Source organism: Brassica napus, chromosome C4 (assembly GCF_020379485.1).
Source record: "Brassica napus cultivar Da-Ae chromosome C4, Da-Ae, whole genome shotgun sequence".
Lineage (NCBI taxonomy): Eukaryota > Viridiplantae > Streptophyta > Magnoliopsida > Brassicales > Brassicaceae > Brassica > Brassica napus.
The window spans coordinates 60,240,312-60,263,209 of NC_063447.1; the positions used below are offsets into that span (position 1 = coordinate 60,240,312).

The 22,898-nt window shown below is 33.8% G+C and overlaps 5 protein-coding genes across 5 annotated transcripts; 3 read left to right on the plus strand and 2 right to left on the minus strand.

Annotated features, from left to right (window-relative positions):
- Window positions 1–336: 336 nt before the first annotated feature.
- LOC106391597 (protein NRT1/ PTR FAMILY 5.1) lies at window positions 337–6,516 on the plus strand. The gene is made up of 4 exons (XM_048755204.1): window positions 337–668; window positions 805–1,022; window positions 3,259–3,815; window positions 5,551–6,516. Exons 1-4 carry the CDS (start codon window positions 563–565, stop codon window positions 6,416–6,418), a joined length of 1,749 nt encoding a protein of 582 aa, XP_048611161.1. The 5' UTR covers window positions 337–562; the 3' UTR covers window positions 6,419–6,516.
- Window positions 6,517–7,517: 1,001 nt separating this feature from the next.
- LOC106391603 (LOB domain-containing protein 15) lies at window positions 7,518–9,464 on the minus strand. The gene is made up of 3 exons (XM_048755205.1): window positions 9,328–9,464; window positions 8,916–9,177; window positions 7,518–8,229 (listed from the first exon to the last, which is right to left on the minus strand). The coding sequence occupies exons 1-3, from the start codon at window positions 9,339–9,341 to the stop codon at window positions 7,822–7,824; spliced, it is 684 nt and encodes a 227-aa protein (XP_048611162.1). The 5' UTR covers window positions 9,342–9,464; the 3' UTR covers window positions 7,518–7,821.
- A 4,091-nt stretch (window positions 9,465–13,555) lies between these two features.
- On the minus strand, window positions 13,556–14,831 carry LOC106391604 (putative protein TPRXL). Its single transcript, XM_013832286.3, has one exon. It carries the CDS (start codon window positions 14,308–14,310, stop codon window positions 13,747–13,749), a length of 564 nt encoding a protein of 187 aa, XP_013687740.2. The 5' UTR covers window positions 14,311–14,831; the 3' UTR covers window positions 13,556–13,746.
- A 2,080-nt stretch (window positions 14,832–16,911) lies between these two features.
- LOC106391605 (WEB family protein At2g40480) lies at window positions 16,912–19,242 on the plus strand. The gene is made up of 2 exons (XM_013832287.3): window positions 16,912–17,205; window positions 17,977–19,242. Exons 1-2 carry the CDS (start codon window positions 17,020–17,022, stop codon window positions 19,087–19,089), a joined length of 1,299 nt encoding a protein of 432 aa, XP_013687741.2. The 5' UTR covers window positions 16,912–17,019; the 3' UTR covers window positions 19,090–19,242.
- Window positions 19,243–19,693: 451 nt separating this feature from the next.
- Window positions 19,694–21,719, plus strand: LOC106391606 (uroporphyrinogen decarboxylase 2, chloroplastic). Its single transcript, XM_048755206.1, has 4 exons — window positions 19,694–19,950; window positions 20,366–20,490; window positions 20,571–20,996; window positions 21,079–21,719. Exons 1-4 carry the CDS (start codon window positions 19,842–19,844, stop codon window positions 21,592–21,594), a joined length of 1,176 nt encoding a protein of 391 aa, XP_048611163.1. The 5' UTR covers window positions 19,694–19,841; the 3' UTR covers window positions 21,595–21,719.
- The last annotated feature ends 1,179 nt before the right edge of the window (window positions 21,720–22,898 follow it).

Genomic DNA, 22,898 nt, shown 5'->3' on the forward strand with positions numbered 1-22,898 from the left:
ATGGTTTATTGAGTTTGCTTCCTTTTTCTTTAGAGACAGGATGGCATAGGTTTATTGAATTATCTTTGTCAATAGAACCAAAAAAATGTCATCATCGCAACCTGTTGCTGACCAGAAATTTTCGGCTCAATATATATGACTTTTATTTTGTATTTTCTACCATATTTAACGTATAATATAGAATGGACCAATTAAATATTGTATATACCATCCAAAGGTTTATATTGTGATGATGATGGTGGTGGTTAAATGACCAAGATGATGATGATGACGGCATTAATGAAAAGGAAACAAAAAATCTAGCGCTGGCGTTATATATATCACATACTTGTTCTTGTAAAGAGTAAGACAAGAGCTAAGCCAAGCTATCTTTAAAACCTTGTCTTTCAATTATTTTTCTTCAAATCCTCATTAATAAAAAAGAAGAGACACCATGCAACCTTAAACTATTTCCCCATAGTCTATCTTCCCAGACCTGACCTCTCGTAGCTCTTTGATTCTCGCAACATTTTCAAATATACCCCCAAAATTATCAACAGTTAACAAAGATTTTTAAAAATTAATGGAGGCTGCAAAAGTCTACACACAAGATGGCACCGTCGACCTCCAAGGCCGTCCAGTCCTCGCATCCAAGACTGGCCGTTGGAAGGCTTGCTCATTCCTTCTCGGTATTTTAGTAATCTCAAGTCACTATTCTCATCATATTAAACCAATTAAAATGAGTTTAATGGATTAAAGAGCATATTAATCGTTTCAGTTTAATTTATTCACAATCTTTATATAGTCTCGTATGTATATGAGAAGGGTATGAAGCGTTTGAGCGGATGGCGTTTTACGGAATAGCTTCGAACTTGGTGAATTATTTGACAACAAGACTACACGAAGACACTATATCTTCAGTTAGAAATGTGAATAATTGGTCCGGTGCCGTTTGGATTACCCCGATCGCCGGAGCTTACATCGCCGACTCTTACATCGGCCGCTTCTGGACTTTTACTGCTTCCTCTCTCATCTACGTCCTGGTATTTCTACAGTCTCTCCTTCTTTCTTTTATTTTGGGATATTAAATTGCGACTTAAATTAACTAAACTATATAGTGATCAATTTCACAACGTTCAGAAAGAAGAAAACATATTTATGCAGTTTACACAATCTCTCTATTTTGCTTAATTATGACAGTTTAAGTTTCTATTTTCGTTTTTTTTTTGGGTATGAATGTTAAGAGTTTCTATTTTAGTTAACTGACAGTTTAAAGTTAAATTTGTCCCAAATCTTCTTCGAGTAACTCTTGAATTATTATATTTCTAAAGTCTTATTTCCCTTAAAATAATGGTATGTGTCTGATTTTCCTTCCATTTTATATTTATTTTATGAAAAATTGTTTTGTTTCGTCATGATAAAGTACTAAAGATGTGTGTGTTTGTCGAGTTCTGGACGTACGATCAGATATGGTCCGTGAATATTTATCCAAGAAGACACTGCCACAGAAAAAATAATTTGGATTTTTATTTGACGTATTAAGTATATTGAGGATAATATGAATATCGCAGTTCTCGTTAAAGGGGATATATATGTAGAGAATATTATTAAGAAGGATCAGAATTTTCCATATATATTGGAATTCTCTTTTTCAGAGAATGTTGAAGTATGATAAATATTCCCATATTTTCATAATTTTTTTTAAAAAAAAAATTGTATAATTAATTGATATACTTAATATTTACGATCAGTTAGTAGATATCGTATATTAATAAGGGCTCTAATAATTACAAGTTAATTTTAGAATGAGCAGAATTGAGTATTTATAAATTGAATTATGTATATATATGTATATGTAGCAACTAATGTTATGCAATAAATGAAATGATATGTTTGGTGCAGATTTACTAAATTAAACGAAAGTAAAGTTTGTATTTCTGCACGACAATTAATGCGTTTTTACATCACCTTGACGTGTTTGACAGCACTGATTAGATAATTCATCTATTGTTTCAGAATGCCGTTAAAAGACATTTATCAATGTAGTTATTTCTTACAAAACTAGAACACCTTTCTGATCATTTAGCACTTATAAATAGGCCTGAGAGTTATTATCCGAGATCCAGATTCGATCCGAGATCCGCTCCGGATCCGTTCCGAAAATAGGATATCCGGGGTGCCCGGATCCGAATCCGGATAGTAAAATCTTGGATCCGTGCAAACCGAATCCGGATCCGGATATCTTAATTTTTAGGTCCGGATATCCGGATCCGTATTTTTAAAATACATTAAATTTTTAAATTTTATTAATATTTATATTTGATATATTAATATTTATACATGAATTAATCTTATAATATTATATTTTAGTTTTTACAATATTATAAACATATATAAATATATTTATAAATATTTAATTTATGTATTATATTAAAAAAAAATAGTATTTTTTGTTGAAAAAAATTATTTTTAATTATTTTGACGGATCCGGATCCGGATATCCGCGGATAATAGAATATCGAGACGGATATCCGAAACCCGGATATCCAGAAACTACGAATCCGGATCCGGATATTAAATCCACGGATCCGACGGATCCGGATCCGGATACCCTAAATTTTTCGGATATCCGGATCCGTCCCAGGGCTACTTATAAACAGATTTAAATAACCACAGGCTTCTAACACGTTTCTCTGCGTCTTTGTAACGACGTGCCAGAGTTTAAGCCACCAGTTAAGGCAAACTCCATCTATTTATTTTTGAAATTTGCTTAACGTTCATCGTTGATACGTTGTTTTCCGTACATATTCAAGAGGGCCCACGATTTCCACTTTACTTCAGTTTTATTGGTTTGCCAAAAAACACGTATCTTATCAAGATCTATATGAAATATATATGAGAAAAATAACTTATCAAACCCAATCAAGAAATGACTTTTGTTAGAATAAATATCTTATCATGACATATACAGTATAAAGAAAAACTCAATAACCAGTCAATAGTTTATCCAAGTCGGTGAACTATTGAGACTGACATGACTCATGAAGTGCCTTCTACCGGTTAATTGCACGTACTTCTTCGATTCAATACTATTTCAAACGCCAAACTTATTAAAATGTAAACACAAAGATTAATTCCTATAGTTACATTTACAGTTACAAGAATTTTGGATTTACACACCAGAGATGGTTTCTTAAAAAGATGAAAACAAACAAAACTATATAACTAACACACAATATGTCTACATTTGTGAGATCTAGATCATGTTTTTGTATGCAGGGGATGATTCTCTTAACAATGGCGGTAACAGTAAAATCCTTAAGACCAACATGCGCAAACGGGGTATGCAACAAGGCATCCTCTTTGCAAATAGCATTTTTCTACACCTCTCTCTATACCATTGCCATTGGAGCGGGTGGAACAAAACCAAACATTTCCACATTTGGAGCAGACCAATTCGATAATTATAGCGTTGGAGAGAAAAAACAAAAGGTTTCATTCTTCAATTGGTGGATGTTCAGCTCCTTCTTGGGTGCATTATTCGCGACATTAGGACTTGTCTACATCCAAGAGAATCTTGGATGGGGTTTAGGTTATGCCATCCCTACCGTAGGACTCTTGGTTTCTCTCGTTGTGTTCTATATCGGAACACCATTTTACAGGCATAAGGTCATCAAATCAGACAATATAGCCAAAGATTTGGTTAGAGTCCCTATTGTGGCATTCAAAAACCGAAAGCTTCAGTGTCCTAGTGACATTTTGGAGCTTCATGAGCTTGACTCCCATTATTACAAAAGCACTGGTAAACGTCAAGTTCATCACACTTCCACTTTCAGGTCAGTGTTGCATACCATCTCATCAATGAATTTAATTCTATTTCAAATTCTGATTCTAAATGGATAATCTTCTTTTCTTTTGCCAATTACAAATGATTACTTTCTATTTTTTTAAAAAAAATTGGAAAATAAATTAAAAACAAAAATGTAAATCAACTTTTAACTTTTTTTTTAAATATCATTTTTGCTTATGGCGCATGAAAACATATTGTTATATTATAAAGAAAAAAATACGTAAGGGGATGCTTGTAGCTTGATTCCTTGACAGAGAATTAAAAACTTCCTGTAGGACCATTTGATAAAGAATCTACCAAAATTTTGCCTTTGTCTCTGGTGGTAATGACGTGGAACATATGCAATGTTAACTTTTGTTTTTATTTATAGAGAAATTCTTGGGTTCACCCCCTAGGATGAATTTCTAGGTTCACCATCCAATAGTATTTGAGTATTTGATATTTGATATCTTTTGAAAAAGAAAATAAAATTGAATATCCAAATTAGATTATATTTTTAAAATAAAATTATAAAAATACATAAAAATAGTTACAAAAAATAAATTAATTAACATTGTTAAGTCTTCAGCAAAATACTAAACCCTAAATCCTAAACGTTAAACCTTAAACTTTGGATAAACTCTAAACCGTTGGAAAATCTTAAACCCGAAATCATAAATTAAAAACTAAATTTTAATAACACTAAACCCTAAATCCTAATCACTAAACCCTAAACCCTTGGGTAAACTCTGAACCCTTGGATAAATTATAAACTCTAGGGTTTAATTTTAAATATTTTTGATTTAAAGTTTATGATTTATCCAAGGGTTCAGGGTTTATCCAAGGGTTTAGGGTTTAGTGATTAGGATTTAGTTTAGTTTTATTAATATTTAGTTTTTATTGTATGATTTAGGGTTTAAAATTTTCTAATGGTTTACGGTTTATCCAAGATTTAAGGTTTATAATTTAGGGTTTAGAGTTTAGGATTTAGGGTATAGAATTTAGTATTTTGCTAACGGTTTAAGAATATTTATTTATTTATTTTTTGTAACTATTTTTATGTATTTTTATTGTTTTATTTTAAAAATATAATCTTATTTAGAAATTCAATTTTGTTTCCTTTTTTAAAAAATATCAAATATCAAATACTCAAACACTATTGGTTGGTGAATTTAGAGGTTCACCCTAGGAGGTGAACCCAAGAATTTCTCTTATTTATATATATTATCCAATCTAATGTACTTGCTCTGTAGAATCTTGTATTGGATGGTCCCTAGTTCCACTTTCTCCACGTTAATTTGTCCTCCAATACCGTCCCAGTACAGTTTCTTGCTAGAATCATTACAAAACTACTTATTAGTATAAAAAACTTAACCCCAAAATATTGAAATGATATCATGTGGATAGCTTACTTTGTGGATAATATGTATATCAAGCATCAAACATTAGTTTGGGAACTGATAAGACATACTCCTTCATGTAGGTGCATACTTTTTATGTTTGCGGATAATATGTATATTAAGCATCAAACATTGGTTTGGGAGCTGATAAGACATACTCCTTCATGTAGGTGCCTACTTTTTATGGCTAAAATAAGTCTAGCTATTTTATAGAATCTACATCTAGAAATGTTCACCATTTCACCGACCTTTATTTCTAGACAATTCCTAGAAAAATCTTGGACAAGACATAGAGTCATGTTTTGAATGAATAAATGAATAATTTGGGTATTGCTATTACAGGTTCTTGGATAAAGCCGCCATTAAGTCATGTTCCAGAGAGTCACCTTGTACGGTGACAAAAGTGGAAGTGGCAAAGCGGGTACTAGGGCTTACCTTAATATGGCTTGTCACTTTAATCCCAAGCACCTTATGGGCACAAGTCAATACTCTCTTCGTCAAACAAGGGACCACGCTGGACCGGACACTTGGATCAGACTTCCAAATCCCTGCGGCTTCTCTTGGAAGCTTTGTTACCCTCTCAATGCTTGTCTCAGTGCCAATGTATGACCAATACTTTGTTCCCTTCATGCGCAAGAAAACCGGAAATCCTAGAGGGATTACTATACTACAAAGGCTAGGGGTAGGGTTTGTAATCCAAATTATTGCAGTCGCGGTTGCTTCTGCCGTAGAGGTCAAGAGGATGCACGTAATAAAGGAATTTAATATAACTAGCCCGAAACAAGTTGTGCCTATGAGCATTTTCTGGTTGCTCCCTCAGTACTCTCTTCTAGGCATTGGGGATGTGTTCAACGCGATTGGTTTGCTTGAGTTTTTCTACGATCAGTCACCTGAAGAGATGCAGAGCCTTGGAACGACGTTTTTTACAAGTGGAATCGGTCTAGGGAACTTCTTGAACAGTTTCTTGGTGACTATGATTGATAAAATCACGAGTAAAGGGGGAGGGAAGAGTTGGATTGGGGATAATTTGAATGATTCTAGGCTAGATTACTATTATGGGTTTCTAGTGGTGATTTCGCTTGTGAACATGGGACTGTTCTTGTTGGCAGCTAGCAAGTATGTTTACAAGAGTGATGATACGAAAGAGTTTGGTGGAGGATGTGTTCAAATGGAGGCCAAAGCCTTAGACACATCTCCTCTTACTATCTAATTATAACAATGAGAGATGTGTATATATGGTTTTCTAGAAAATGTATAAGTTGTGGTATTCTGGTTAACATGATATGAATAAAACTTTAATGTTTAAAACTTGGAAGAACCAAGTTGTTTCTCAAGTTATATGGTTTTGTTCTACTTTGGACACAGAAATTGATTCTCATTGGTCGCATATACTTGAACATTAAAGTATTCATATGATCCTGGTTAAAAAAAAGATGGTTAATTGCCTCAAAATGGTTAATTTGGAAACCGACAGTGCTCTGCCTTCAGATTCAACCAACGATATAAAACTGTCAAGAAACTTAACTTAGAAACTCTTAACTACTATTAAATATGGATTAATCCTTTTCCCCTCTTAGTATTAAGATCACCGATTGGAATCGTACCAAGTAGAATAGTATGCTCCCTTAGGACAAGAGATAATTAAGTGACATAGTATGAAGCAACCGTGACACTGGACCAAACGTACATAACGTCGCATCCTATAAGGATTTTATCTTTGAAGGCTTTCCAACCACAAAAGCTCTAGTCAATGGTTTTCAGTTTTAGGGATATAATAGCATGTATCAAATGGGTTTGAATTCGAATGATAACATGTCTTGCATAAATATGTCAATAAATATTTGGCAGCTATATGTTATTTTTCTTTGTCTAATCTCTAAAAAGAATTTTATTTTGCAATTTTTGAACAAACCAAATTAACACCCAACATTGTTTGCATGAATCTGGTCAGCAATAAGCTAGATTGATTAATTCGATACGCTAAGGAAACCACCAATATAAAATAAAACAAAATTAAATTAAATGAGTTAGTAATAGTTAAATTCAGGTTACAGCTGACACTTTACCCAATCAATAAACACTATGCATATGTTGTGTGCAGATCCAAAGCCAGCTATCACACAAAATTTGGCGCAAGTAGCTTTTTCTAGAATTAATTAATACTATTGTGTTGCTTGAATTTTAGAATAACAAATATAAAATAAAGAAATTCGGTTAAGTATGCATGACTACTCCTTAGTTGAATTTAAGCTACCCTAAATTGAAATGCACATATATGCATACTTCATTTAGATTTGATCAATGAAACATGGAAATTATTTATTTTCTGGTATATATGAAAATAAATAAATAAACTTCTACTCTTTTACTTGGCTTCCACATAAAAGGCCTAAAATAATCTTTTGACCTCGTATGATTTATTTGTTATCTAAAATATTAAAGTCTAAATAAACAACTAAACATTATGAATATACATTTTGATCGATTAATGACATGCTTGTTAATATCAACCTTCCTCCATTATATTTATTTAATTTAATTAATCGCCGACCACAAATTACCGAAATAAATTATATGTATGTGTATGCGTCTATAGAATGATTGAAATAAACTTTAACCGAAGTAGGAGTTGTTCTCACTTTCAATGTCGCCGTATTCTAATGGTCTTGTGGTTGGTTGAGAGAAAACACAAGAAGATGGAGGAGGCGGAGGATGAGCCGCCGTAGGTTGCGGTGGAGTCGACGGTGTTTGTGGCTGTGGTGCAATGACGGAGACGCCGCCAGAGTTGTGAAAACCGGCGACTTGAGGGTTGGAAGGTACGATCAAAGTTGCGACAGCTTCTCGTTGATTGTACTTGAGAATCTCGGATCGTACGGCTGTGAGCTCGGCTTGTAAAGCTTGAACTTGGTGTTGTAGAGCTGATATTGCTCCCATGCATCCGTATACCGGATCTCTTAGCCTCACGTTTGCTTCATACACGAGACTATTCGCCGCGTCTGCTCTCTGGTTTTCTGGTACTTCCTGGTTATTATTAAAAAAAATTTACATTAGGAGAATATTGCAAAACAAAATATTATATTTTTGACGAAATCTCACACTAAACTTTTGTGATCAATGGTTTAACCTTTTTTATAATAAGAAGATACAAATGATCATAAATCGTATGAATATGAAATCTTATTTACTAGACATTCATATTAAATATTACTATAGTTTAAAATTAAACTATATAACATAGAAAAAATACTTAAATATGATCATTTCTACATTTGTATTGAAAAAGTATTGAAACTTTAATATTTTAATTTTGAAATTTGCATTTAAAATATCGCACATTTAAAATTTTGTGTTTATCATATGAATATGAATTCTCAAATAATAAATATTTATATTAAAATATATTATATATCTTCATGTCATTAAAATTTAGTTATATACCATATAAAATAAATAAAATGATTTTTTGATTTATTTACCAAAACAATATCGTAAATAAACAAGATGTATTGTTTTGATTTATGTCTCTACTCTAATTTAATTATATACATAATACGTAAATAAATACAAATAAATAATAATAGATAAAAATTAGTTTTATATATAACATTCACCCCGCGCAAATTGAGACATAAAACTATATTATTATAAAACTATATTTCTGTTTAATTTGCATGTTTAAATTATGATGCTTTAGAAATGGTTATTACCATTAGCATCTTGGAGACGTTGCTAGCTCCAAAGACTTTGTGGACAGATGCGAACTTATGAGGCTCATGTGGGGAGAAGTACGGCGAAAATGGACATTCCTGAGCGCATCTACGGCGCAAAAGCTTGCAAGCTGCACAAGGAGTAATGGTGTTGAGAGTCCCATGAGGACCCGACATTGGTCTTCTGATGATTCCTGCCATCTGATGAGGCCAAGCATCTGCTTCTCTTTTGATCTTTTTCCCTATCTCTTCAAATCTCTCCCTAAACACAAGGAACTTAGGAAAAAATTTAGTTTTCACGAAAAAACATGAATATAGGACTATAAAAGGTAGAAAACAACAATATCCACCAGTTTGAGGGAATAAATCTAAAGAGAAAATGGGTTTCACTAATGAGATGTTCACTTTTTACCTTTCTCTTGACATTCAGGCATGCTCTCGGAGGATTGAGAGAAAAGAGAGAAAAGTAGAAAGAAACAAAAAGAGAGGTATTAAAGTCAAGTCTCTTAACGAGGATGTGAAGGAAGATAGCCGAATAAGGCTTTGAAGGCAAGTAAGATACCAAGTTTAAGATTTCGTGATCACGATATATATTCTACGAATGTGTATATGCGTCACAGCGTCAGTAATATATAGCTAGATATATAAGAAAAACTTGAGCTTGTAATAGAACTTTCTGATGGAGATGAAAAGGGTTTGGTAGCTCGAGTGTCTCTTTTAAGATGAAAACAACTGAAGGTATGTAGATAGTGAAGACTAAAAAGAGCTATATTTACTGCTTAAGCACGTGAACCCTGAGGGTTTTATTTTTATTTTTGATTTTAGAAACCTGTTATCACAGATAATTATAATCATATGAAATATATCCATGCATGTACTCATTCATTCATCGGCCAGGCAACAACAGATGGATTTAGTGCTTAATGCATACTATTAATTTTTTTGTTTTCCCTTGCCGCATGTGGACTTTTCTTCACATTTATAGCAGACCCCTGCTTTAATTTCTTTAGTAATCAAATTTGCCTTCAGGTATAAATTAAAGTTTTATATTATGATTCCAAGTTTGCATCTAATTGTTTGTGGAATTTACGGTGTACATATATATATATATCTGCACGTACCGTTGAACCGGAATGGACCGCCATACTTCAAATTGATCAACGATAGCTTAATAGATTTTAAAGTATAAATAATAGTAGAAAGTTGGTAAAAGATGTGGAAAACATATTGCTCGATGTACTGTCTATAAAAGAAAAGAGTGAATGAGAATGATAGTTTGATGATATTAAGATCTTAGTTCCTCGTCGAAATCTATATGAGCATATATGGATTGTTGTTTTGAAAATGAGTTACACATAATCACAGTTAAGTATATAATATTAACGCATAACAGTAAACGAACTTCATGTTATCTACTGTTATACGTACAGCTACCATCTTTAGGCCCATCCATATATCCTCTCTAGGCCGCTGATAGGTACCAACATTTTATCAATTTTCCTCGTCTGTATAGCTTACTCAAACCTCTTGGACCAAGAACACACGCACAACTGTCAATGGCGTAGATAGCTCTTGTGGTAAGAAAATATTTATCTGGGAGAAAAGGTTTTGTCTTTGATTTCAAATTCGAACTTTGTTAGAGAGAGAAGATTTATGTTTGATATCAAATAATTAGTATTCAATTATCTCCAAGTCCAATTCAAAATCGAATAGAAAGAAGAAGATTTCTTAAACTCTACGAAACCTTTTGCACTTGTATATTCTTGTTTGACCCGTATTTGTAGCCTAGAACGATGCCCCCGTTGTACTTTCTTCGTCTTTGTAGTCGATTTAAGCCATTATGGTGTTAAACTTTAGAATTAGTAGAGAATATCATTTTATGTCAAATTAAGTAAATATACATATTTCGAGTTAAAGTGTCCACCTTTTTAAACACTTTTTTGAGACACTCAAAACTGAAAATTCGGAAATAAAAATAAATTTGGCTAAACGACATACTTAATCTAATAATTTACTTCAAAATTTTAAGAAATAATATAAATAGGTATAGATTTTCATATTGTTGAAAAGATCTTAAATCTTTTACTAAATATACTAGATTTTAACCCGCACTTAAAAGTGCGGGTTTACATTTTAGCTATTGATCCAATATTGATTGAAAAACTACATTTATCTTTTGTTTTGAATCTTAAAAATTTATGTTTTTTCAAAAAAAAAAATCAAAGTGTGTTATTTATTCGAAGTAGATTTAAAGATTCGAAGAACAATGTGTTTTCATTATTGAAATGTAGTAACGATATGAGTTGTTGATTTTAAATTGAAAATGAGTTTCTATTGTTACATATTTGTATCATAGTTCTAACCATCAATATATACTATATTTTTTTTATCTATATTCAATTTAAAAGGTACTACTTTTTTGTCCATTTTTCAAAGCGCGAGTATCTTTTTGTTGACAATTTCGGTAAAATTTACATGAATTTATAAAATTTTATTAGAAAAAATAATTTAAGAGTTTTCTATTATGATGTTTGAATTTTAAGAAGCGTTTTCCTATCCGACCCGGAGCCGTGATCAAACAGTAGACTTGGTACCTTGTATATATTCTGGTTCGAATTTAAAAAAAAAATTGTTAATTAAAAATCTGATATAATCCGGTAAAAATCCGAAGAACCCACTATTATTGGGTAGTCTTTATAAAAAAAATATTTGAATCTAACAAATTAAAAAAAAAAAAAACCTGTGGTCTCAAATATATAAATTTTAATTTCTTAAAAATGATATATCACGTGGTCAAAGTTGATATATATGATCCTGATGGGTTATAGTCATATTATTGTAGTACATTGTTACACTATAATTTTGAGTAATTATTTTTAAATAATAACATATGTGGCTAAAACTTTTTTCTACCGATTTGTGTATACTAAAAGTATTGTTTAATTTTGTTCCCCATCATCAAAATTTTCTTATATGACATTTTGAATAATTATTAATAATGGTGTCCAAAAAAATAGGATAATAAACAATAGGATATAAAAAAAATATAGAAAATATGACATATTAATAATTTAGATATATTTAATTTAATTTGTAGGTTAAAAGGAAAATGTCCAACAACCTTACATAAGTAGATTTTTTAGGATTTTTTCCCTTTTAATAGTATAGATATGGCTTCCAAAATCTCAGATCCACCATATTTTTTTTGCTAACATACTAAGTTGAAGTTGACATGAACCCTAGCCCTTGTAACTTTTTATCGGACATTCATTTCGTAGGAATTGCCTCCGAAATATGTATAGTGACCGTAGCAGCGCATCTTCATATTCTTTCGTTCAAATAATATTCTGGCAAGTTATATGTGATTCAGACGTTTTCAAAAACTATAAGAAAATAGATACATAATTTGCTTAAAATAAAATATTTACTACAAAATCACAATGGACTTTTTTTTGGAAATTAAATATGATATGCAATCCCAACTGTACTGCCACGTTTCTTTGGCACCAGCTCTATTGCCCCTTACAATGAGTAATGGTATTTAACTATTTAAGGCTTCACCAATTAGAAGTCATCAAAACTTTTACGTGCGCACGAGTGGTCAAGAGCTTGACCGCCTTGTAATTAAATAAATCCTAACTAAATTATTCCTCTCGTCAAAGTTACTTCACTGTTTTATTGCATTCATTTCACTATTTTAAAGTTCCTTATGATAAACAGTTTTACGTACATTTGAACCTTCTTTACCTTTTATGGTCAAAGGGCAGGTCGTGCCTCGTTAGCTTGAGAACTTAAAAACCCACGTGAAGATCTTGGGATACACATTATTTGAATTTTCGACACCCAAAAAGTTGCATATTCTAAGGAAATCTTCTTTTCAGGAAAACTATTTCAAAGTTGTTAAATGTCAACATCCAAAACAAACGCATACTTATTAGTATATACTTTCCTTCAATTTAATGGTTTTATAAATGATCAATTTAAATTTGAGTTAAATTTAACATCTTTAAAACAGTTAAAAGATAGTGATATACTCCTTCTGTTTTAGAATAATGTTTTAAATTTTTTTTGTTGTTTCATAATAGATGATGGTTTGATATTTTTATGTTATTTATAATTTTATTGAAAACTGTGTAGTCAGTTAGATAATACAGTTATTTACGTAATAGATCGAATGATATTTAAATTATATTTTAAAAATTATATTTTAGAAGAAAAAAAAGTTTCTCAATCTCTATGCATTGAGATAAAACATAATGTATTGTGAAAGTGAATGAATATAATAGAGACCATAAGAGCATCTTTATCCAAGGATACTAGAAGGGTTTTTAGCGTGTGGATCCCGCGTAGGATCTATTTTTTTAAAAAAAACTAGTTACTAAAACTATCAAATAGTAATCGATTTTAAAGATTTTTTACACTATTCACGAATCTACTGACATGTGACATAAATGCTGGCACATGGTCGGTTAACCGCCCACATTTTTTCTCGTCAGTATAGCTCAGATAAAGTTTGTCATTGACTTCACTCTTCACGTAATATAACGTCTAATCCATAAATTCGAAACATATTAAGTTTCACGGAAACGATTCACTCAAATTACATAAACTCGAAACAACAAAATTTGCAAAATCACAACAACCAGCAACCGAATATATCATAAAAACATGTGAACATTAGCATCGAACACAATCAAACACTAATATGTGTGTTCAAAGATGCAAAAGCCAAACACACACACACACACACACAAAAAAAGAAACAAACAAGCGGATCTCAAAAATCAAGATCCTTTGTTTATAACAACAACCAAAACAAGACAACATGCCATTAAATCAATCTAAGATCATTACGACTAGATTTATGGCTCAGAATAGAAGACAAAGCTCTCTTCATACTAAACCCTCTTTTATAACACAACGTTGACGTCGGAGACGACGAACCACTCTCTTCCTCGTCATCGTCTTTAACGTACGATCTCGAGCAAGAAAGGTAACACTTGTTGGCGGGATGCACTGTTTTAGACCGTGGAGACGACGAGGAAGAGGACGAAGAGTAAGAAGAAGAAAATGTTGTAGACGACCAAGAAATCGAAGGATGCGACACGTGATGCTTGCGGTTGAACAAGGTCTTCACGAACCGAGTTTGTTTCGTTCTAACTTTTGAGAGTTTGTTCCCGGAAGACGAGGAAGAGGAAGAGGAGTAGTACGACGGAGGTGGCGTTAACGGCGGAAGACGAAAGGATTCAGAGAAGAGAGGGTGTTTTGGTGTGCCTGGCCGCGTCTCCCACAAGAAGGGCACGGAAGCTCCGCCGTAGTAATAGATTCTCGACGATGAGTTGACCTGCGAGTTATCCTTTACGACCACCTTCGAGGATCTTTCTGACATTGTCATTAAATGTTTTTGTAAGATGTTCGAAGTGACCTAGCAAAACACCTTCTCTTGGATATGTCTTGAGTCAGATTTTATCAGAACTGAACTACAAAAATGGAAAGAAAATGGAAAAATGGAATTGCTAGATCCGAAGACGACGAAGCTTCTTGAGATATGAAAGAGAGACAAAGACGCATCTATTTTTGGAACAACGATGCTCTGTTAGTGTAAGAGAAGTTTGCGGAAGAATTAAAGGATCTCTATATGCATGGAGTGTGCAAGCAGGCACATGGCATGACTCATGTGATTATATTATCATTTTTTCTTTTCTTTTTGTATTATCTGAATTATTTTCTGTGTTTTTCTATTGGTATTTCACATGGGTGATCATAATATAGCATATATATAAGATAGTCGATAATAATTGCAGAGGGCAAGAAATGGTTAGATAATAAATGAGTGGGGCGATATACTGTTCAATGTGTATGCAATACACTAAATGCACCAATTGTGATTTTTGAAACTAATAAAATTTTATATACAATGATATAAAGATTTTTTTATCTATACTATATCTGTTCTTTAAAAAATATTAGTTGAGATCATTTAACATGGAAACAATTAGATATACATGTATATATTATAAGTTCTTAATTTACGTATTTTTAAGCTGATTTTTTATTTTACTATAAATTATGATAATTTTTATATCAATGAATTGATAATTTTACATAGTTTATAAAAATTCACATACGGTTTTACTTATATCACTTAAATTATTTTTCGAAAATTCATGTTTGACGGTTTTATTTATACAACAGTGAAAATCTCAAGTAATTTTTGTTATATTATTATATAATATTGTTGATTTCAGATTCAAAACTTATATTTTCTATTATAAAATTATTAATGAATCTTTAATCTGACTAAAAGATTATGTGTTTTAGCTATCATATAAAATAAACTAATGGAATATGGTACACCTAATGCAGTAGGATCCTAACTTCTTTCTACTATTGATTGAACCTTCAAATCAAGTGAACTCCTACTGGTGGTAGCTATATTTTGATTATTTTCTTGTAAATTTTGTTTGCTAATTTAAAATAAAAACCGCTGTCGCTATTAATTTCGTCGAAAATGATATACTATAAACGTGTATGATACAAAAGAGGTGGTGGCTCGTATAAGTCTGGACCGTTGGATGTACAGTTGAGCCGTATTAATGAATAGAAGATGCGTTCGTGGTGCATAGTTTTCGTACTGATATTTTGCTTCAATTCGATAGAGAAACATCAAGACAAAGTTAGTTAGAAAAAAATATAAGGCGAAGCTTCTCCTATTTATTTAATACATATATACGTTACTCTACACGTAGTGTGTAAGTAGACATGCATAAACTGATAGAAGTTTATTATAAGCAACGGTCTAGACAATTGTTTAGGCCAGGATCAAAAACTAAAATGTTTAGGCAGTTTCTAACATATTTTAATCGGTTCTGATATAGTAGTTATTACTTGTTTCATAGACGGCTAGATATAGGTTCAAGAGAGCACTTGGTTAGGTGTTGTAGGCTCAATATTTGTTGTCCTTATTGAGAGGATGTGTAGGCTATAGATTATAGACTTCGTAACGACTTGTTATGTATTCTAGACATTATTTAACTCTATCAATATGTCTAATCAACAATAGCATCATGCCTCATTTTGTGCAATTATTTATAATAAAATAAAAACTTAGGTACAAATAAGATTAACAAAAAGGACCTTTAACTTGAACCATATTGAGATCAATGGGTTCGTACGCTGTAATGAGTTCGTTTCGACTCGATTGCAGCCATTGATCATGGTCGTATTACGCATTACTAAACTTTCATTGTTGATACGGGATCAGACAAAATAAGATAATGGATGTAATGTTCAATCTATTTACGGAAGTGACTCCAAAAAAATAAAATAAAAATCATAACATAGAAAAAGATATGGTGGTTGAGATCATTATATGTACCTAAAATCAATATAACAATTATTCTGCTCATTTGCTAGACGATGTGATGTGCCTTTATATATTTACATTTTTAACCCGTTTTTCACGTTTTAGGTCGTTAAGAGTTGATACTACCGATTTAAAAATACATTTTTGTTTGTTTCGGTTTAAATATAAGAGTTTTGAAGATTTAAACACTAAAATGAGGAGTATTTTTTCTTAAATACACTTAGAAATGAAGTAATATTTTCGTTAATACAAGAAAAGTATGGGCTTATCACTTACATACAGCCCATTAGTATACGACCGTCGGCAGGTTAAACGTCGTCGTTGGACTGATTGGTCCCTGCCGGCCCAAAGTTTACCTTTTTGTAAAGCTAAAAAAAAACAGTGGAAACTGCAATTCCCAATATCTTTTCCGTTACCTCCGCAATCAACGGCCCAAATTAAGTAATCAGTCAACTATCCCATACAACCGTTCTCACGTGAACTTTTTATTACCAAACACAAGTCAATCTAAACAACCAATGAAAATAAGCCACGTCATCATCTACTTTCCCTCTCTTTCTGAGTGGTGTTGGTGTGACTAGCTAACGACTCGTTACCTTCAAAAAAGCTCTTTTTCTTTTTTAGCTTTCCCTCTCTCTCTTTTGTTTTGCTCTGTACAATAGCTATGATGATTACTGAGAAAGTGCTTCTCTTTATATCCCACAACAATTCATCTTTCTCTCTGTTGTGGCGGTGGAGATGGCAGAGGAGGAGCATCGGGATCCTGTGGAGATCCATGTTGGTGTTTCTCAAGTGCCCGGGATAAGGAGAGTGGGTTTGAGAGCTGAGATCGATACTTCTCCTCCGTTCGGTTCGGTTCAGGAGGAGGTGATCCGGTTAGGTGGTCGTGGGTATTGGGTTCCTTTCAAGCTCGAAGATAACTACGTAAGTTTTGATTCTTTCTCTGTTTTCTTCTAGTAGTTCATTGATACGTTATGCATTGTATACTTACAGTTGATGCTTTGATGATTTGTGACCATGTGTCCATTGTTCTTTAAAAGTGAAGTTGAGTATAGACTTTCATGATTGCTGTCAAAGTTTGTGAATTTGGGTAGAAATTTTCATGTCTTCTGTGTTAATTGAGTACTTCATCACTGAAAATTGAAATTGAGCTATTGAGTTTCATATTATAAAAGGTTTTGGAGCTTGTCGCAACATATATGTAAGTTGTGGATATCATCAAGGGCGTCTAGAGTGTTAATTCTGCCTCTAAGTTTGTGATTATTGTTTATGACTTTGATGTATGCCCTAATCTTCTAAAAATTGGTTATAGGGGAAATGATTTTCTTAAAATTCGATTTATGCCATTCAAATCAGTTTACACCGTTGTCAATCGATTTAAATTGGTCTAAATCTGTTTAATCAAGCAATAGAGTTAGTACAAATCTATAAATATGTCTAGCTTCTTTCTTTTTGTATTTCTAATTTTTATAATTCATCAAAATAACTTTATAATTAGACACTAAAATATCTAATATAAATATAAAATATATAAAAATATATCATTATTTTTAAAGCCGTCAAAGCTCCGAATAATCTGCCTAGTTTCTTGAATATTGATGCATTGTATATTCAGAGGTTATTTTTTTTATAAATTTGGATTAGTATTTGAAAATATGATTCTTTTGTATATGTTGGTCTTTGCAAATTGATCAGAATGGAGTGGGAGAGTTTGACATAAAGAGAATGGAAGAGCATGCAGCTGAGCTAGAGAAGGATCTGATAGTGAAAGAGCTAGAAACTCTAGACGTTCTAGAAGCACTAGGATCCACCAAGAGGATCGTCGAAGACTTGAAACGCCAGCTTCACCAAGAGTCCTTGAGATCATCAGCTGAACAGATCAAAGAGATGAACAACGACGACCACAGCCCCATCTCATCATCTCCCGATCTAATCTTGACGGAACTAAAGCAGGCCAAGATAAACCTCGGTAAAACCATGGACGATCTCGTGATGATCCAGTCCTCCGTCGAGTCTCTCAACAAGAAAATGAAAGAAGAGAAAGAGTTTCTTAACAAGCTTACGTACGAAACACCAACGGTTGATGAAAAGGGTTTGAACAATCAGAGCAAGAGGTGTCTGAGAACCGCGGAGATGAGGCTCGTTGCAGCTAGGAAGATGGAGGAAGCTGCTAGAGCTGCTGAGGAGCTTGCTATGGCTGAAATAACAATGTTGTCATCATCAGCAGCCAACGGTGAAAGCGAGGAGGAGGATGAGTTTTGCTTTCCGGAGCCTCCAAGATCACCGTTTAGGACACCGAGAGGGTTTGGGAACGATCACGAGTCGAGAAGAGGGATGGTCTTGAAGAAGCTCGAGGAAGCTACGGAAGGGGTTAGAGAGGGGAAACAAGCTTTGGAAGATGCGTTGAACCGAGTGGAGATTGCTAACGAGAAGCAGCTCGCTGCTGAAACTGCCTTTCGAGGGTGGAGGAAACACTCGACACCACCGCCTCCTATGAATCAAACTCGCCGCTCTTTCTTCGGTCATTTAAACAAGAGGCATGAGCCAGCGGTGAAGTCTAACCTCTCGATGCGTGATGTTCTAAGGCGTAAGCAAGACGTTGTTGTTGTTAACCCCGAGAGGCAGAGTCTTGAAGGAGAGACACCGAGGCGGCATGTGAATTTGAGCCAGATGTTGAAGGAACTGAAGCAGGGTGTGAAAGAGGAGGTGCGTGAAGAGAAACGGTTTGTGACGCAAAGGAGGAAGTTTGGGTTCATTCACATTACACTTCCTATGCACAAGCAGAGTAAGAAAAAATCCAGCCTATAATAAACACAACATCTTCAATTGTTTATGTTTGGTTCTTATGTCATGTGTTTGTTTGTAATTGGTTTTCATTTGGTATGATGTGTTGTGATTGGTGTTCATGTCTTTGTGTTTGTATTCAAGAGAATATATATATATTCAATTAGTCTTGAATAATGATAGAATCTAACCAATTCTTCAAAGAAACAAGCAGATTTTTAGAATAAAAGTGCAGTGCAATCAAATTGGAGAATTTTGATTGCTGATTAAGCATTTATTTAAGGGTGGAAATATATAAACTAATTAAACCGAACCAACTTAACCAAGACCAAACCAACAACGTTTATAACTCAATTCGTTTTAATGAGAAAAAAAAAAGTTTGTAATCAAACACAAAAAAATCGGTTTTAGTTTAACTATAATTAATTAATTATCTATTTATAATGTTGATCAAATAATAATTTATTTTTACTTGTATTTATAATGAAACCAAATCCAATCAGTTACACCAATGAACCAAACCAAAATCAGCAAATCGGAATTTGAAATAATAATAATAATAAACCTTTTAATGACATGGCAAGAATGGGCTGACTAGGCGATATTGAGTCCACGTCAGCAGATCTCTTATCATTCTATCTCTTGACGTTAACCCAATCTTCTTTGTCTGCGTTGAAGAGAGGAAGAAGAAGAAGCTAAGATCCCAAAGCAGAGTATTATAACAACAACACCTCTCTGAAGAAGCCAGCCCTGTGATTTTCTGGGCGATCGGGAAAATGTCAATCCTTCAGCTCTCTAGCTCTTCTCTTTCCTTCCTCTCTCCGAGAAAACCTCTGCCGTCTTCGTCTTCGAAGTCTTCCCGGTCAATTCGCTCTTCCCTCGAGGGTACTTATCTCTAAACCTTTAAATTTCGTAAATTTGATCCATTTTCGGTGAAGTCTCGGCAGTTTCTTATGTGGGTATTTGGAGAATTACGAAATTGATACATAAAGTTTGCTCCTTTGTAATACTCGAATTGACTTTTTTTTTTTTTATTACTCTGTTCAACAATGTTATAGCTGGTTTCAATGCTAATCTGAGGTGGAAATTTAGATTTGTGAGTTTGTTCAGCAAAAAAGGATGAGACATTAGTTCTTGTTTTTGTTGTTGGTTTCTATATAGTCTTTCTCATGCTTCTTAGAAGTAAAGTATAATGCTTTATTGTTGTTGGTTTTGCCCTGTATTGAGTATGATCTTGGATGTGCAGAAGCTTATGTGGCTTGTGTAGTTCTTAGCTTCTTATTGTGAAACTATTTTGTAGGAACCACTGTAACCGAGCGGAAAGTGTCTGCAACCACCGAGCCTCTTCTTCTGAGAGCTGTCAAAGGTGAAGTTGTTGACAGACCTCCGGTTTGGCTCATGAGGCAAGCTGGGAGGTACATGAAGGTAAAAGCACTAAGCTAGCTTCCATTTACAAACTCATAATGCGTTTTTACCTGAATGTCAATTCTTAATATGGTGAACAGAGTTATCAAACTCTATGTGAGAAGTATCCTTCTTTCCGGGATAGATCAGAGAATGCAGACCTTGTGGTGGAGATTTCTCTCCAGCCCTGGAAGGTGTTCAAGCCAGATGGGGTGATTCTGTTCTCAGACATTCTCACTCCTTTGTCTGGAATGAACATTCCTTTCGACATTGTCAAAGGCAAAGGTCCAATCATCTTCAACCCGCCGCAGTCAGCTGCTGATGTGAGTCAAGTCAGAGAGTTCATTCCAGAGGAGTCTGTTCCGTATGTTGGAGAAGCACTCAAGAGGTTAAGAAACGAGGTGGGCAATGAAGCTGCGGTTCTTGGTTTTGTTGGAGCTCCATTCACTCTCTCCTCCTATGTTATTGAAGGTGGCTCATCTAAGAACTTCACACAGATCAAAAGATTAGCTTTCTCTCAACCCAAGGTGAGTTATTACTAACCCTTTAATCACTTTGTACAAACTCAACAGTTTGGTTATAATCTCATTTTTGTTTCTTTCTTCTCAGGTTCTACATGCTTTACTCCAGAAGTTCACAACCTCAATGATCACTTACATACGCTACCAAGCGGATAGTGGAGCTCAAGCTGTTCAAATCTTTGATTCATGGGTCACTGAGCTTAGCCCTGTGGATTTCGAGGAGTTTAGCTTACCTTACCTCAAACAGATTGTGGAAGCTGTGAAACAGACTCACCCAAACCTACCTCTAATACTGTACGCAAGTGGTTCAGGAGGTTTGCTAGAGAGACTGGCTAGGACCGGGGTTGATGTTGTGAGCTTGGACTGGACTGTGGACATGGCTGAAGGCAGGGACAGGCTGGGAAGAGACATAGCGGTTCAAGGAAACGTGGACCCTGGAGTTTTGTTTGGATCCAAAGAGTTTATCACAAGCAGGATTGAAGATACTGTGAAGAAAGCTGGGAGAGATAAGCACATTCTGAACCTGGGGCATGGTATTAAAGTTGGAACTCCTGAAGAGAATGTTGCACACTTCTTTGAGGTTGCTCAAGGAATTAGATATTAAGAGAAGATTGTACACATTCTCTGGCATTATTATGCCTTGTTCTTCACTTTTGGTTGTTCAATTTTTGTTTGTGTAATTTTATGTTTGTATTTTAATATTTTAACAGATTTTCTTTTTGAAGATTATTTGGAAGAGAATAGTGACTAACGTGCCTGGGATGTTCTCATATTCATATACAGAGACTCGAAGTTTCCAATTATTTCAAACTTTTAGAGATTCTAGAAAATTGGTGACTTAAAATAGTATGTTAATAGAATAATAGTTAATCATATTAGAAAGGGTATGTAATGTTTTACTGTTTCTTAAACTATATTTCCTCCTTGACCTCCTATTCTCCTTTTGTGAGACCATCTATTGAACCTACAAGCGTTCACCTCTTGATGCCTAGAGAATTTGGATATGATGTATTATTATATACATATGCTAAGGTTATTCTTGAATCTTGGGTTTGTAACAACAATGGAGAGGCTAAGGAAGGTTATCCTTGGGGGAGGGATGAGGTGTAACAACGATGGAGACGCTAAGGAAGATTATTCTTGGTTTATAACAATTACAGAGAGTATATAACTAAAAACATGTTTACCGCAGTAGCTCAACTGGGTTGCTTAGAGTATTTTATAATTAAAAGAAAAGAAAAAAGGAAAAAAAGAGAATGGGTGTACCTTAATTAAGCACTAGAAGGGTCGTTGCCTCTGTTGCTTTTCATCTTTTGTTTCTATCTCTCTCTCTCTCTTTCCGTTTCTCTTCTCTTTTGCCAACTTAATTTTCTCTTTATTATGGCTCACTTAAGAGACCTTTAAAGGGTTTTAACAATAAACATGCTCTAAGTAGCTTATCATCTATATAAAATTTATAAATTTAGTTTTTTTTTTCATCGATTTTTATAGACTCATATAGACTCAGTAAACTAAACTGGGTGATCTGCATCCATGTGAACAACGTAAGACGGTTGCTTCCTATCTCTACGGGCTAGACTATCCGCCATTGTGTTAAGCGTCCGTGGAACATGGATAATTTCTGATCGCATGAAACTCTCTTTCAGAGTCTTGAAATCTTCTAAATAATATGTAAACGCTGGCCATTCTTCTGGTTCCGAAACCATCTTCACCAATTGAGAACAATCCGTTGTAAATGTAACATGAAATTGACGTAGATTTCTCATACATTCCATTGCCCAGAGTAGCGCTTTCATCTCCGCATGAAGAGGAGAGAGGCTAGCCCGAACATTCCTCGCCCCAATAGACCATCAAAACCTGCTAGCGTACTAAGTCATACTTGTCCGGAAAAGATATCACCCTCTTTCC